This window comes from Manis javanica, chromosome 9 (assembly GCF_040802235.1).
Source record: "Manis javanica isolate MJ-LG chromosome 9, MJ_LKY, whole genome shotgun sequence".
NCBI classification, from domain to species: Eukaryota; Metazoa; Chordata; class Mammalia; order Pholidota; family Manidae; genus Manis; species Manis javanica.
In genome coordinates, this window is record NC_133164.1 from 114089079 (window position 1) to 114104829 (window position 15751).

Here is a 15751-nt window from a genome sequence, read left to right on the forward strand (position 1 = left end):
TTACCAAATGCTTTTTATGACTCTATAAAGATGATATAACTTTTCTCCTTTATTTCTGTATGGTAAATAACATTAATTTTTCAATTTTAAACTAGAGTCCTTGCATTGACTGCACCATGTTCACAGAACTTTTTGTGGTGTAAATACTTCCACCATGGCAGATTTCATGTCACTGACCTCACAGTTGGGAAGAGATGTGCACGCCTGATTCTTGTGAGCAGCTCTGGCACAGCTCTGATTTTGGTCCCCAGTAACCAAGAATGAGATTTATCACAACTTCCCTAGACCAGCAAGAACAAAGCCACTTCAAGTTATCTATTTTAGGTAATGTATCACAGATTATCCAGTAAGTAGATAAAAATGAGATGTAACTCCCTTCTTTTTTTCAAGCCTTTTTAAAGTACCTATTAGTGTCCAGCACTATTGCTAACTGCAAGGGAAAAGGTTACTCTCTGAGGTACAATCTGAATGATCCAGATGAGAGTCATGAAATGTGCTAGAAACTTGGAGAAAAACCTTAAGACAGTAGTAGCAACTTAGTGGTAATGAAACTCACTATAACAGTATGGGGATAGTTAAGGAATTCTTCCTGGAAGAGAGTATATGGGTCATGAATTAAGTCTTAATGGAAATAAGATTTTGACTAGCAGAGAAAAGAAGAAAGGACAGTGTATTATAGTAACAGAATGACATAAATGAACATGTGAAGGTAGAAAAGCAAGCACATGGCATAGCTGAGAGCTCACAAAGTTGAGATATCAGTGTCCGTGTTGGGCTCTCCATGTAGCTTCATTTGCAGCACGGCCAAGCAACAGCTCTTACAGCCACAATGTCAGGGAGGTATGCTCGATTTCTTACTACCCAGGTGGCACGTAGCTAAATGGTACTTCCTATTAATAAACGCATTCTGCTTTTTCTTCATGTAAAGCCAGTGAACACAAAAGTCAATTTTCTATTAAAGTACTTTATAATGAAGGTCCTTACAGAGTTTTCAAGCTGAGACAAAAAATATTCCTAAATATCCAGGATATCATAGAGATGCTCAAGTAGACTGGGAAAACATCTCCCCAAAATTTCATAATGGTCCAGACAAACAGAGCCTGAACATTCAGTTTCCACTGAGTATTTTATTTGTCCATAAAAAAACACATGGGAAATGGCCTATTCAAGAATAAATCTAATACTTTTAGATTCTAGAAATGTAGAAAATATAATATAAATATTGGAGCTAGGCTAGATATGACATGGATATGGAGATATAGTTCTCAAAGCACATTAAGAATTAAGTGTGATGAAGTATTCACTTATCTTTAACGCTATTCTTACATACTATGGGTTATGTGATTAAATTAAGTAAAACACTTCCTCAGAACAAATTCTACATTTACAAAAAATTCTGGATTTCAACTATTATATAATTATAATAGCATAATTATGTTAATTCTCCTAATTATATAATTAATAGCAATACTGTATAATTCTGAGCTGATGAAGTATACAGATTATCTTGTAAGACATCCACAAAATATTAGTGTTGGTCTGCCAAGTTAATTTCCAACTCCCACATAAAAGCTGAGCAACAGAATTTTCATGTATACATTTTAATTAATAATTTTAACGATGTCTTTGTATCTCATCAACTTAGATAGTATTTTCTCTCTATACAGAAGATCCCCAAATAAGAAGAACAGACAGGATATAGCCAATAGTAGGTTATATATCAATTTACTTCACACAAGAACAGTGTATTTCAGGCCTATGATTTCCATTTGTTATTAACAAAAATAATCTGTCCAGAACCCAAAGGCAACCACATAGCAATCATGTAAAATGTGCAAATGTATTTTAAAATGCAAGTTATTCTACAGCATTTGCAAGGCAGAACTGTACACTAATTCAGTCACTTACCTCACTCTCGCTTACTTAGTAATAACCCTTTGCACACACAGCCAATGCAAATGCACAAGGCACAACTTTGTGCTGCTGCTTAAGTATGTAACATACACCCTCAGATTATTTGAAGATATTAAAAATAACGTAATATCATGTTTGTATTTTATTAATGAGACATCCGCTCATTTCTAAAGCTTCATGAAGCATTACACTGATAAACATATGTGTGGCCAGGACAAACTGTTCCTTGAACTTAAAAGGAAAAAGACAAGATCCTTGCTATCCTATACTAAAAAAATTATATATATATATATATATGTATGTACACATACACCTAAAAGAAATTTTCCATAATCCAAAACGAGGCCATTCCTTTTATAAAGGTTCCCATTACAGTATTTTATGACAGTTACTTAAAAGTACATATTTATTTACCATCTGTTTTGGTCAATCTCACTACAAAAAGACACTGAAATAGACAATTTTCTTCTCCAAGATAAAGACAATGCTAAATTTAGAAAGTCTTTCTCTTCAGATTGCACAGTGAAAGGTATTATTTAGTTAAATATAAAAGGTTGCTGTCTTTAAAGAAATTATTTAAACCTACATGGAGAAAATTGTCAACCTATCCAAAATCAATGAGAGCCTTGGCTAGAAAATAATTAAAAATCTGTCAAGCCCAATCACAGTGCTCTTTGCTGTTTTACTGCCCATCCCTGAGAATAAGTAAAGATTCTATTATTTTTAATTTTTTAATAAAGTAAATAAATTTTACACAGATGATATTGATGCTTAATTTTAAAATATGAGTATGCCCTATTTCACTTCAGTTAAAAAAAAAGAAAAAAAGTGAATGCTTTTTGCAAAGACCAAAGATTCACATGCAATTTAAAACGCTTGTATCTTAATCAACTTTAATCCTTTTTTTACTGGGTAATTTCTATTTTTTGCCATTCATGTATCACTCATTTCCTTATAATCCAGTATCTTGTAATTGTTGTTAACAGGAGCATTTAATTGGTAATGGAGCAAAAGTAGATATAAAGGTACTCTGAGATGAGATCTATTATTTCTCTGTGGTTAAGAGTTTTGCTGGAAATAATCTGAACGCCATCCAAGAAAGGCAGAAATACCTACAAAAGAAAGGTAATGTCTTCCTTGCTGTCTTTGGTCTAGCCTTCTTGGCCAAAATCTTCTGTAAACTTCTTTAATTTCAGCAGGTCGTGCTCATTGACTGTGGGTTTTGTGTTAGACAGTGACCGTAACATATCCGACTGTCAAGGAAAAAGAAGGGGGGAGTATTAGTAATACATTTAATTAAATAAAAAAAATCACTGCATTATCATCATGATTATTACTTTCATCTAAGGTTAAACCTGAGTATTTGTAATGTGTCATAAGCTACCAACAATAAACTCTCTTGTTCTTTCTAAAGGACATCTTCCATCATGTTATTCCTTTGCACAGCAACTTTCAACTGCTTGCTTGCCTTGCCCTAATCACAACCTTCAGTGGCTCCCCATTACCTATCAGAGGTATAATTCGCTTAGCCTGAGGATCAAGGCCCTCTGAAGAATGCACTTCATCTCTTTCTGAAATTATCTATTTTTTCTTAAACAAGAGGGTAGTTCACCAAGTGCAATCTAAAATATAGTGATTCACTTATGTGAAACAGAATGCCATTTAATTAAAATCGAACAGAATTTTTAACTATTAGTTAAAATTGAGATAAAAATGGTAAGAGAATATGTTAATATCAGTGATTCATTAAAAAATTAATTTCTGGGCTATGTCTCCTGTAAAATAGTATGAAAATTGTCAAAAGCACCAAACCTTTAAACATATATCAAGGATTGAAACAAAAAAGCATTTCTGAATAACTTCTCAGATAAGCCTTATGGTTAACTAACACTTGTACTATATGTACAAGTACATACATGTCTATATATCTATGTCTACATATCACGTAGAAGTTCCTCTTCTGGAAGTTACTGTTGTGACATAAAGCTCTTTGAAAATCTGTAACTGAAGCATAAGACTTTAAAAACTGAGTGTTCATCAATAAGAAAGCAAACATAATATATGTACCTTTTCAATCTCAGTAAGTTCCCTAAAAATAATATACCTTATGAAGTAAGTTTTATAATTTTAATTCTTTCAATATAAACTACAGAAATATAATTTTTATAATAAAAATTGTTTCAGAACTTCTATTTTTAAAGCATTGCATTATTGAAACCTTCTAGAAAGCCTTGAGGAGTAAAAAAGAAAACCGTAATGAATACTAAGATACAGGCATTTTACAAAATCTCAAATACAGGGAAAAAATTTTCACCAATTTTACTTTTTAATTAAGTCGACAATAATTTATGTAATACATATGAACATTTTGGTAATATTATCTTACATAGAAGAACTTTAAAGGTCAGAAACCTGTTTTTTTGAAAAATAGCTTTTCCACTGGGAATTAGATTTTCCTCAAAGGTCCAAGAAAATATTTCAAATATTAAAAAAAAAAAACTCAATTATTGCTTACAACTTTTTAAGTGAGTAGTTAGTATTACATAAACATATCTGATCATACCAACATCTTCTAGTTCATCTTATACAAGTGAAAATTTTTTTCTCTGTTACAAAGTATAATGTTTAAAAATCTTTCTTAAAAGCAAACAAAACGTCAAACCATGCAAACAACTGGCTCCAAAAGTTTATCTCCTGGGACATCCATCCATGTCATTTCAATGGCACTAGGGTCACCGGGAGAACATGGCATTAGCAGATCATCTACCATCCTGTTAGGATCAGCTCGTGAAGGTCCACGAACCTGGAATAAATAGTAATCTGAAATATTTATTTTAACAAATTAAATAAACATTAAGATTTAGGCCATTATCAGAAAATTTGAAGATGTAATACCATGTTATGTTTTGTTAAAATTCAGAAGTATTACTCTTTCTGAAAACAGTAATATACATCAAAAAGTGGTTGTCACCTCTGGGTTATGGGATAGATTTTGCCTGATCTTTCCTCCTCGATGCTTTTCTAAAGTACTTTGAAATTTCCTACAATAAATTACTAAGATGGTCACAAGGAGAAAATGAGTTAAAAAAAAAAAGAGAATAGCTACATGTGGCTAAGATCTCTCTTTTTTCTCTAATGCTTATGAAGTGGTCTTAGAGACCAAAAGCAGATATACTCAGAATTCTCTGAAGTTTCTCTATTTCTCAAAGCTGAGAAACTTCTATATTAGTAAGACTTGTTAGTGAGAAATTACTAAATCTTTCTGTCTCTCTCAACAAAAACTCATCAAATGTAAGTACAAAATTAAATCCTAACTAATTTCAGTGCTATTTTATGATTCACAACTGATTTAAAATAAAGTTTTAAAACAACCAGAAAAAGAACCTTTGTGACAGAGTCATATGTAAATATGTAGATGGAAACAAATCTGTATCAAATTGGGGTCTGGTTTCCTATTTGTTTAAATATTTATTTACAATGATCAATCTTAAATATGTCAGGATTGGGATAGATGCAGAGAAACATTCTCACTTTATTTATTATATGTATTTTATTGTCTGTCCTTTCTCACAAGAATTTCAGCCGCAGGGATTTTTGTGTTTTTTGACTTGTATTTTCTGACTTACCTCTGGGTCCGCATTAGTACTTTATAGTGATTTGACTATTAAATAAACAAGCAAATTTTTCTTGCTAATTGGAATAACTAGCCCTAAAAAAAAAGAGTACAGGATGGAGTCATAGAGAGAGCTACTGCAGCTGGTGATACAGGTCTCATGTGAACACTGACTTGTCAGCTTCATGTTTACCCTCCTAACACACACCTGGCTTCAGGGTCAGAAGAGCCAGCTCCGGCAGTGATATGGAGAATGAACAAAAAGTTCTGGGTAGGAGAGGACTGAGTTCCTAAAAGCCAACAGTGTCTAACCAGCAAAGAGAATTTAAAGAAACTACAATGGCTGTGGCATAGCTTGATCCTGAGCCTACTGTAACTATATTTCCGTCAGTAATGAAGTGGCTGAAGCCGTGGAGATAAGTAGTATTTACCAGGCCAGTCAGGTACCATGATAGGTGTTTTATGACTATTACTTCATTTCATTCTCACAAGAGCACTTCAAAGTAGTGCTTTCACCCTGACTTCAGAGATGATAAAAATGAGCCTTAAATAAATTTTGCTCAAGGAGATATAACAAGCAGACTGTGGAATCAGGCTTCACGTTCAGGTTTTAATTCAAGCTCAGCATTTAAAATATTTTATTGTGCTATATAATAGACATACACATGTAACACAGTCATGATATATTACTCTTGTCATATTTTTCTGTATTAAGTTTGCTAATAGTTTTTCAGGATTTTCAACATCTGTGTTCTTGAGTAATATTGGATATTGCTGCTCTCAGCAAAAGGTTTGGTCAAAATTATCTACTCCATTGTTACTTAAATTGGATATCCTAAGACCACAGTCTTTTTATTACAAGACTCCAACTTAACCATAGAAGCTCAACTCATTCATTCAGACAAAACAATGCACAGGATAGGCAGGGGAGCAAAACAGCTGACATTTCTGATTCTGAAATACATCTTACCCAGAGAAAAATGACACCTCTGTGCCTCCAGTTGTATGTTGGCAAACTGTGCTAGCATTCCTCATTTAATCATGTTAACACTTAAATCTCAGATTAATGATCAATAGGTGGCTATATGCACCACTTGCAGAGTTTTTGAAAGGGCTAAATCAACCAGTAAAATAAAGGAGAGAACACAGCACCAAGCATATGAATATTTAAACAGTATTAGCTATTATTATTTTTTCTTTGTTAATGAGGTATAAATCCACAAGATTCTGCTCAAGGATACTCTAACTACATTAGATGTAACTATATATTTTAAGTTTCTACACTTACATCAAAATAAATACTTCAAAATAAGTACTTTCCATTGCATAGAAAATTTAAAGATTAACAGTAGCTATTATTAAACTGGGGGAGAACTTATTTGCAATGAAATGGAAATATGTCTATTCTATAAATTCACTTATTTGAAATTGAAACCTTCTTAAAAATTCTTAGAAAGGCAAATCAATGATGGTCTTGAAACTTGATTTTTAAAATATATGGCAGGATGGATACAAAAGTTCCTTACCTTTTTAAAATGAGTAGCTGACTGTACTTTCCTCACAGGTTGCATAAGTGCATCACGCACAATGACACTTATGTCTGCCCCTGAATAACCATCAGTTTTCTTCCCAAGGTCTCGGAAGTCTGTTTCTGTGAGGTTGTTCTGGGTGGTCCCTAAATGCAACTTAAACATTGCTGCTCGGGCATGGGCCTCAGGCAGAGGAATATAAATTCGCTTCTCAAATCTTAAAATGAAAGAAAATTACATCAAATTATTACTAAATATATTTTCAATAGAAAATTGGGATTTTTCAAGAGAAACACGATACTTAGATATTCTCAATTATACAAAGTTGAGTAAGTAAAATGGGCCCCTATGTGTCAGACTTTAAAGTTTACATTTAAGTTAAATAAAGGGAAAAATAACCAGAACAAGTAATTCTACCCTATGATGAACACTTTAACAAAAGTAAACCCCAAATAGCCAGGGGGACCAGTGTGGACCGGTTCATCTTTTTCAGATGGCTTCTGGGTTATTTTGGCCATAATGTTTGATGTCTAGAATTCATGACATGGCATGCCCTATAGGATTAGAGTTTCCCATACCCTATGCTCTGAACTCCTGCCTGATCAAGGGATAAATATGATTAGCCATATGAAATAAGAAATGACAAAATAATCCTCTGAATTCAAAACAGTAAGGTTACCCAAAGTCTTATATAGCATAAACATATACTAAATTCCCACTCTACTATAATGGGTATATTCAGAACAATAATTCTACCATATGATAAATGAACACTGTTTTATTAACAGTATTTCTGCTTGCCTTCTTAGAACTCCAGTATTTGGAGAGGGGAAGGAAGCAACGAGACAATTTACAGTGGTTATGAAGTCATTTTTCCCTCCAAGTAACTCTCTTTGGCAGTGGGAAGAATTTTAAAAGCTTCCATTATCTCTAGAGATGGGTTCAGAATTAGGACTTTTCCCAAAAATAATTAGTACATTTCCTGACTTGGTACTAGAAGGTAATCTAGTATTCTGGCAAATTACCAAGTGAATGGGATAAAAGTAGCAAAAAAACGCTAGTCATTTTTTCTATGAAAACTTGGATGAAAGGACTAGGGAACTATGAAGAAGTGAAAAGTAATGAGTCTGTATGCCTTCCCTAAAGCTCAAGTTTCAGATTCAATTTAAAAATTATAGACATGACTTGTTTAACTGAAAATATATCATGGCTATCATACTTTAACTTGTATAAATATCATTTTGCTAAAATTCTATATGAAGATTTTCATTGAAGTATCAAGCTGTATTTGTAAATTTCTGAAGCATCAGTGCCCACTATACTTAATCAGAACTAAAGGTAAGTGTTAAGTAGTAGATTTTCCAACGTGAAAGATTCCAGTACATAGAAATCTTCTATCTCCAATACAGCAGGCAAACCAACGTCTGTCTCTCTTCCCCCAAGGCAGGGGGTGCATCTGGATTAGGGCACACTAAGAAAAAATTCTGAAAAGTTATCACAATGCCTACTCACTACACAAAAGGGGGGATTTTATTCACTTGTTATATCTGTAGTTAGGAAATAAAATTATCTACTGTATCATCATACCTTCTCCTAATGGCAGAATCCAGAACCCAGGGTATATTTGTAGCTCCCAGAACCAAAATTCCATCATTGTCCACACCAACCCCTGTAGAAAGTAAGTAGTATTTTTAATAATTTGTCATTTTAGTGTTCTTTAAACCTTTTCTGTATGTTGTTAAGGATGTGGTGCTTTAATGTTAAATTGGCTCATCTTGAGAGCCTCTATGGAAAAAACTACTTAATCAAATGTATTATTAAAATACGATGCAAATATTCCCAAGAATCAAATCTGCTAGATTGTGGACAAATACTATTAATATTCTTTTCAAAATATTTCTTGGAATGATTTCACTTGATGTCTACATGTTCCTTTTATTGATATTGTTCTGGTATGTTATAGGTGAATACATGAATCTTTTTACTATTTATACCAAGTCCTATAATATAACATATTATAATGTATGCATATAGAAGATAATCAAGAATGAAATACAGCATAAACCCTTTATCTATTAGAATAAGAAATCTTGCTTGAATTTTTTTTGCATTATTGTTATAACAATAGTTCTACAATAAATAGAAATTGTTTTAAAAATCTTTAACACTACCTTGCATTTGAACTAGGAACTCTGTCTTAATTCTACGTGCAGCTTCACTTTCATTGTCACTTCTTGAACCACACAAAGAATCAATTTCATCAATGAAGATAATGGAAGGTTTATTCTCTCTGGCAAGTTGGAATAAGTTCTTAACTAGCCTAAAAATAAATAAAAGCTTTCAGTTTCCAAAGAAAACAGTAAATGACACATGACACAATGAAAAGACTAAAACAAAACAATATACAGTATTGCAGGAACTCTATAAATTAATAAGTCCAATCATGTTTTGATTTGGAAAATAAGAATGCCACATTTGGCTGATTCACTTTGTGATTTATTGAACTATATGTAAACACTATCGTTTGCCTACAAAATAAATTCCAAACTAGGGACTAATTTGACAAAAAATGAACACTTATAAATGTTAATTCCCTGAAGTCTATTGATAGACTGATACAAGTAAATTTAAAAAAAAAAAAGAAATCAATTCACTATTTACTTTTCACTTTCACCCAGCCACTTGGACACAAGGTCAGAGGAAGATATCGAAAAAAATGTCGAGTTGTTTGCTTCCGTTGCTACAGCTTTGGCCAAGTAGGACTTTCCTGTCCCAGGGGGTCCGAACAGCAGGATTCCCCTCCAAGGTGTTCTCTTTCCTAAAATTTGCATTAGAAAAATAACATAAGAATTTCAAAACTGTTGACTGCAGTTACCAGAGGTATCATCACACTGGAGTATACTGTGAAGCCATTAGCAGAATTGAAAAGAAGTTATAATCTAAGGTAACATATCTTAAATGTGTTTTTTTTTTCCCTTGAGGCTACTTTGTCAAAAACTGTTTACACAGATATAATCCTTTTAACAGGAAATTCGTTTGCTTGCTCCCTCATTCATTTAACCACTATGTATTGAAACCACAATATGCAGACAAGAGAACCATGTATACAAAAGGATCTCTGCCCTCCACGGGCATACAGTCTAGTGGGGGAAAAAGAACTGTTACAAGGCACTACCTTATCATCGAGTACACATAACGCTTATTAGGAGAAATTACTTCCATAGAAGGGCAGCTGGAAATATTTTCTTTTACATATTTATGACTTTTGAAGGAGTGAAACTAACAGTAGTTGACCCTTTGCAAAGTTCTATTCAATTCTTAATTCCACAAGGAAGCATGCAGTTTATTGTTACATGCAGCATATTGTCACTCAAATGGTTGGGTCATGGTTAGGGGGCTCTGCCCTAAATCTGAGTTTTGCCAAAATACAACAAATAAACATATCAACTCTTCGTAGCTCTGTTTTCTTAATGAGAAATTATAATGCTGCCCAAAATAAACCAGACTTGGTTACACCTATTAATGAAATATCAAATATATATTTAAAAAACTGCTAAGTGCAAACTGAGGCTGGGTATATGGTATTTGCGTAAGAATGATATGCAGATGACTAATGGGGAAACTAAGTATTGTTACGAAAGCCTCAACTTTAACTTGATTTCTGTTTGTTATTTTAAATGTCTGCAATTGTAAGTCACTGCTGCTCCCTTATGTGTGGTACATACCATTGGTGGCATATGAAGTGTTATTAGGTGGTATACAAATGCTTTTCATTTAAATATTTTTAAAATGTTATTAGAAAGGCACTAGCTTTCCATTTACTGTAGATACAAAGCAATCTTTTACAATAAAATTATTACATAAAAATAAATATGATGACTTGAAAATTCAAATACGGGCAAAACCACCTATGGTGTTAGGCATCAAGAGAATGACTGCCTTTGGGGAGGAAAGGGACTTCTGGATTGCTGGTAAGACTTCTTGATTTGGGTGATGATTACAGAGGCACATTTGCTCTGTATAATTTAGGAAGCTGAACAGTTACGAGATCTTGCACATACTTTAATAAAAAGTTTGATATGAAAGTGAGTGATTTAAAGAATAATATTTTTAAAATAAATGATACACATACATAGAAAAATTCATGAAGATGATGCGTTAAGAGATCATGTTTGGGAAACACTGGTATAAGTAATACAACATAAAAATGAATTCAACCATATTTTTGTACGTATAGGCTTATGATGTCAACCTTTATACTGCTTAATATTCCTGAAGGTAGGTTGTAAGTCATATCTCAAAGTGAGATGGACATCAGGTGGCCGCGGTTTCTTCGGCTCTTCATCACTGTTCTACATGACATCACTGTCTAGACCTATTCAGTTTGACAAGGCCATCACAAGTTTCTTCTCTAGATAAACCAGCTTGTTTTTAAAAGGAAAAACCTCTGCTCCACAGACTGTGGGTACAGGGAAACCACAAACAACAGGCTATCAGTGACAAAAAGGACAATGTGAAAAGAATGTTTGGCACAAACGACCTCCTGATGGAGCTATAATTACAACCATATCCAGATGGGGGGTTAGTAATATTGCCCTCACACTGAGAAGGAGCTGTCTCTCTGCTACTAGAGGGTAGGTACTTCATCTGCATTCTTACTCCTCTTTTTAAGAAGTGGAAATAACTCTCATATGGCCATTGCAAAAACTTCAGATGAAAGTTCAAAGAAAAAGTAACAATCACCCACAGTGTCATCTCCTAGGCATATATTAACATTTGTATGTCAATCCTTCTATATTTCTCAGCACACCCATTTATTTAACAAATGGAAGTTCAGATTATACATATTCTATAACTTCCTTTTTGATCTTTACAATGTATGTGCACATTCTTCCATGTCAATTATAAAGTAGATCCAGACTTTACACACTATATTTTAATGAGCACACAGTATTCCACTGCATGTCAGTGATTTACCCTACGGCTTACTAGTTGACATTTAGGTTGTTTTGCCGTACATAAATGTGATATAATGAGTAATAAGAAATACATTATTTGGTCATTTTTATGACCAAATACGTATTTCCTGTGTATATTTGGTCTTCATCCATAGTTCCTGAAAACACTGAAGAGTCTTAAAGGTGAAAGAGGTATTTTTTCAAGTTAGAGAGACTTCTGGACCCCCACCCAACGGCAGGGGCTCAAGGCTGAATTAGCCAATGGTCAATAACTTAGTCAATCATCACTAGGCAATGAAGCCCTCACCAAACCCCCCAGCAGAGCTTTAGCCTCTCTCCGCTCTGCTCTGCCTGGCCCGACCCTGCTTCTCAGTCTGAGAGTTTCCCTGCTGGAGGAACCAGAACACCTCTACGTGCCACCGAGCCAGGCCCCAAGCTCCATCAGGATAGAAGCCTCTTTATTTGGGACCTTGTCCTATGTCTCTCTTTGGCTGGCTGTTAACTTGTACCCTTTGAAAACTGGTAAACCTAAGTGTTTTCCTGAGTCCTGTGAGCAGCTCCAGCAGATTAATCAAACCTAAAGCGGAGTGTGTGGAAACCTCCAATCTGAAGTCAGTAGGTCAGAAGCACGGGAACTGCCTGGGGCTTGTAACCAGTGCGGAGTGGGGGTGGAGGGCAGTCTTGGAGGACGAAGCCCTTAGCTTGGGGAATCTGGCGCTGTCTCTGAGTAGGTAACGTCAAAATTGAGCTGAGTTCTCTAACATCTTGCTGGTGTTTGAGAATTGCTTGGTGTTAAGCATGTGTGGGAAGACCCCCTCCCACATACTTACACACGTTGGAATTGGATCTGGGAACCCAAGTGGAGTTATACTACTATTACTGCTGTGTATAATATTGTTACTGTTATACATAAATGTAGAGAAAAAAATACACTACAGCATTTGGCATCGTATGAATTGGAATCATAGTACACTACATATATTATGTAGATACGAAATAAATATCTCTGTGTAAAGGTGTTTCACTTCTGTAACACTTAAAACAGAATTTAAGGTTATAACTCCTATAGCAGAATTTATTTAAGATTATTATAATACAGTAGCAAGAATTCATATTTACCTCAATCATCTGCATTTTTTTAGTATCATCAAAAAATTATTTAAGTCATCTCACCTGTAAAAAGATGAGGGAATTTAATAGGTAATATCACAGCTTCTTTAAGTGCTTCTTTGGCTCCTTCAAGACCAGCAACATCGCTCCATTTCACATTTGGTCGTTCTATAACAATAGCACCTACAAAAAATTATGTCACCTTTAAATTAAGAAAGAGTATTCTATTAAATTTAGAAGACAACATGAAATACTGATGCTAAAGACACTGTAAAATTGTCTGGGAATGTTTATCATCTAAAAAGCCTTTTTAAAATTGTGTGATGCGTAAGCAGCTGTCAGAGAGAAGCCAGTAGGTGTCAGGAAACTGGGGCAGGTGGCTAGATAACCTAGGTAAGTCACCTAACTCTTCTATTTCCGCTTCCTTTTTGTGAAATGAAAATAATACCATCTGCCCAAACTACTTGAGACAGGCTAGTATAAGGATCAAATGGTATAATGAATATCAGAGTGCTAGGAAAAGCGCCAAACATTACATTATGTGGTTATAATGTTTGAATACACTGGCTCTGGAGTATCAAAAGTATTTTTTCAATGGGAATGATCTACTATTATCTCCTTTTAACCAGAGAAATGGTGATCTAATGCTCTCCTTCACCACAGAAAGAAAATATCATTAACAACTTTAACTGGACACAGACGGATGGATAAAAAGACAGAAGGGAGAAGGGAAGGGGATGACGGAGAACAGAAAGAAAATGTACTCTTGTAGAACTGCAGTGCTTTCCTGAGACTTGCCAAATTTTCTATTTGGCTTCTAAATAGATCTATTTACAATTTCTGCGCATTAACAAAGTTTTTTATATGATTTAGTTTTTGAATTGCATATTCAAAAGCCGTCATAACAGTTGCAGCAAGAGTGCAAAAAATTTATTTTAATATAGCTTACTGGCAAAACTTTCTAGTTCTCTTTTATCAAAAGCCTTTCCAGTTTTCTAGTACACAGAACTGCTAAACTACAAACTACAAAGTAGTCTGTTCTAAGGTGATGTGAAATTGTTTTAAGTATAACAAAACATTGCTACTTACACAATCTACTGATTATCTTTAAAATTAATTTTATGGGTATTTCTTGCTAGGAAAGATCATGTATTATTTTAAGAGTAGTTATATACCCTGCAACTTACTTCCCTTAATTATGAAAATCTCTAGCTACAGATTAAAATTAAATGAAATCATAAACACTTTACATTCTTATGGTTCAGACTAAGTATAATTTAGAAAAAAAGCCAATTCAGTCTTTCTTTTCTATGTTCCATTCAGATTAGTAACCCTTCATGAGAATACATTTACATCATTTGATAGGATTTTGTGTTGGTTAGATGAAAGAAAATTTACTTTATATATAAGCATTATCTGGTTAACTACAGGTTTTTGCAATGAATCTTCTAAATATGCCATAATTTATCTTCGCATTTAGCTAATACTTTTTAAAGTTTAAAGATGACTTTGGAATGTTTAGTGATAAAAGATTACTTAGATAATAACACTAATTACTAGACATCAGTAAATCGTTTGTAAACTTAAAATAGAGAAGAGGTATTATCAGAAAATAAACACCAAATAATTTGATTACTTCCAATTACATAAACTCATCCAGTCTTTGATTATGCTATTTATTATACTTATATGTTATTTAGCCTTAGATAGCCACTGAATACCAAAATTACTTAACAGAAAATTCAAATCATAAACTCTAACTTGAATAACCAAATATTACTCCTAATGTCATGACCCTTAGAGAAATAAAAGTTAAAATACTGTTTCAGGAAAATGAAGATTCAAAAAAGGATATTATACAATGAAATCCATCAGCAAACTCTTCAATTAATAAATGGAAAAAAGGATTCAGATATAAAAGGCTTTTCATATTCTACGTCATTCTGAAATCCCAAATAAATTCCCTCATTAAATATTAAAAGCATTTATTTTTTTATATATCTTTGGTCCTTATCATTACTGATTTTCAAAGAAAAATTCTATATTAAAAATTGGGCTGTATATTTTTCAAAATCAAAGATATAATCCAATTTTTACTTTGGGGAAGTGCAGAGAGGGTGAAGAAAATCAAAAGAACAAACAGAAAAGAGCTTTTTGCCTTGCAACTGAAATTAAGGCCCTTGGTACTATCACTGGGGTTGCCCAACAAAACCTTACTGAGCTCCAAGTGTGCGCCCACACTGCTCCGGGGAGGCAATGATGGTGTGGTAGTGGAAATTCAGTTTCTGACTTGGAACTATATACACAATTGAAGTCCTTGGCCTATAAAAATATCCTCAATAACTGTAGTGTTTTCAAGATAATATCCTTATAGTATTCTCCTTTACATTCCAGTGAGGTTGTAAATGTACCACTTGGTAATATTACCAAAATGAAGACACTAGAACAACAAGGTTAAAGGTCTGGCGAAGCTGGGTATATTCATCATTCACTAATCAAGGCTGCCCTGACATAATGGAAATCCTCCCCTAATAATGCATTCTATTCAGCAATATTCAAAGTAGCACAATACACAAAATTCACCTTGAAAAATGATGAGCTAACATATCAAAGAACAATCAAGTCTC

General features: G+C 33.7%; 1 protein-coding gene across 2 annotated transcripts in view; it reads right to left on the reverse strand.

Annotated features, from left to right (window-relative positions):
* Positions 1-1107: 1107 nt before the first annotated feature.
* VPS4B (vacuolar protein sorting 4 homolog B) overlaps positions 1108-15751 on the reverse strand; it is a 31196-nt gene continuing 16552 nt past the window's right edge. The window contains exons 5-11 of one of the 2 annotated variants that reach the window (XM_073213187.1): positions 13188-13307; positions 9718-9874; positions 9228-9376; positions 8644-8725; positions 7054-7273; positions 4577-4717; positions 1108-3167 (exon numbers count right to left, since the gene is read on the reverse strand). In XM_073213187.1, coding sequence (XP_073069288.1) covers positions 3066-3167; positions 4577-4717; positions 7054-7273; positions 8644-8725; positions 9228-9376; positions 9718-9874; positions 13188-13307 — 971 coding nt within the window. In that variant the 3' untranslated portion in view covers positions 1108-3065. The remainder of the gene's footprint in view (positions 3168-4576; positions 4718-7053; positions 7274-8643; positions 8726-9227; positions 9377-9717; positions 9875-13187; positions 13308-15751) is intronic. The other variant, XM_037015555.2, reaches the window with a different exon arrangement.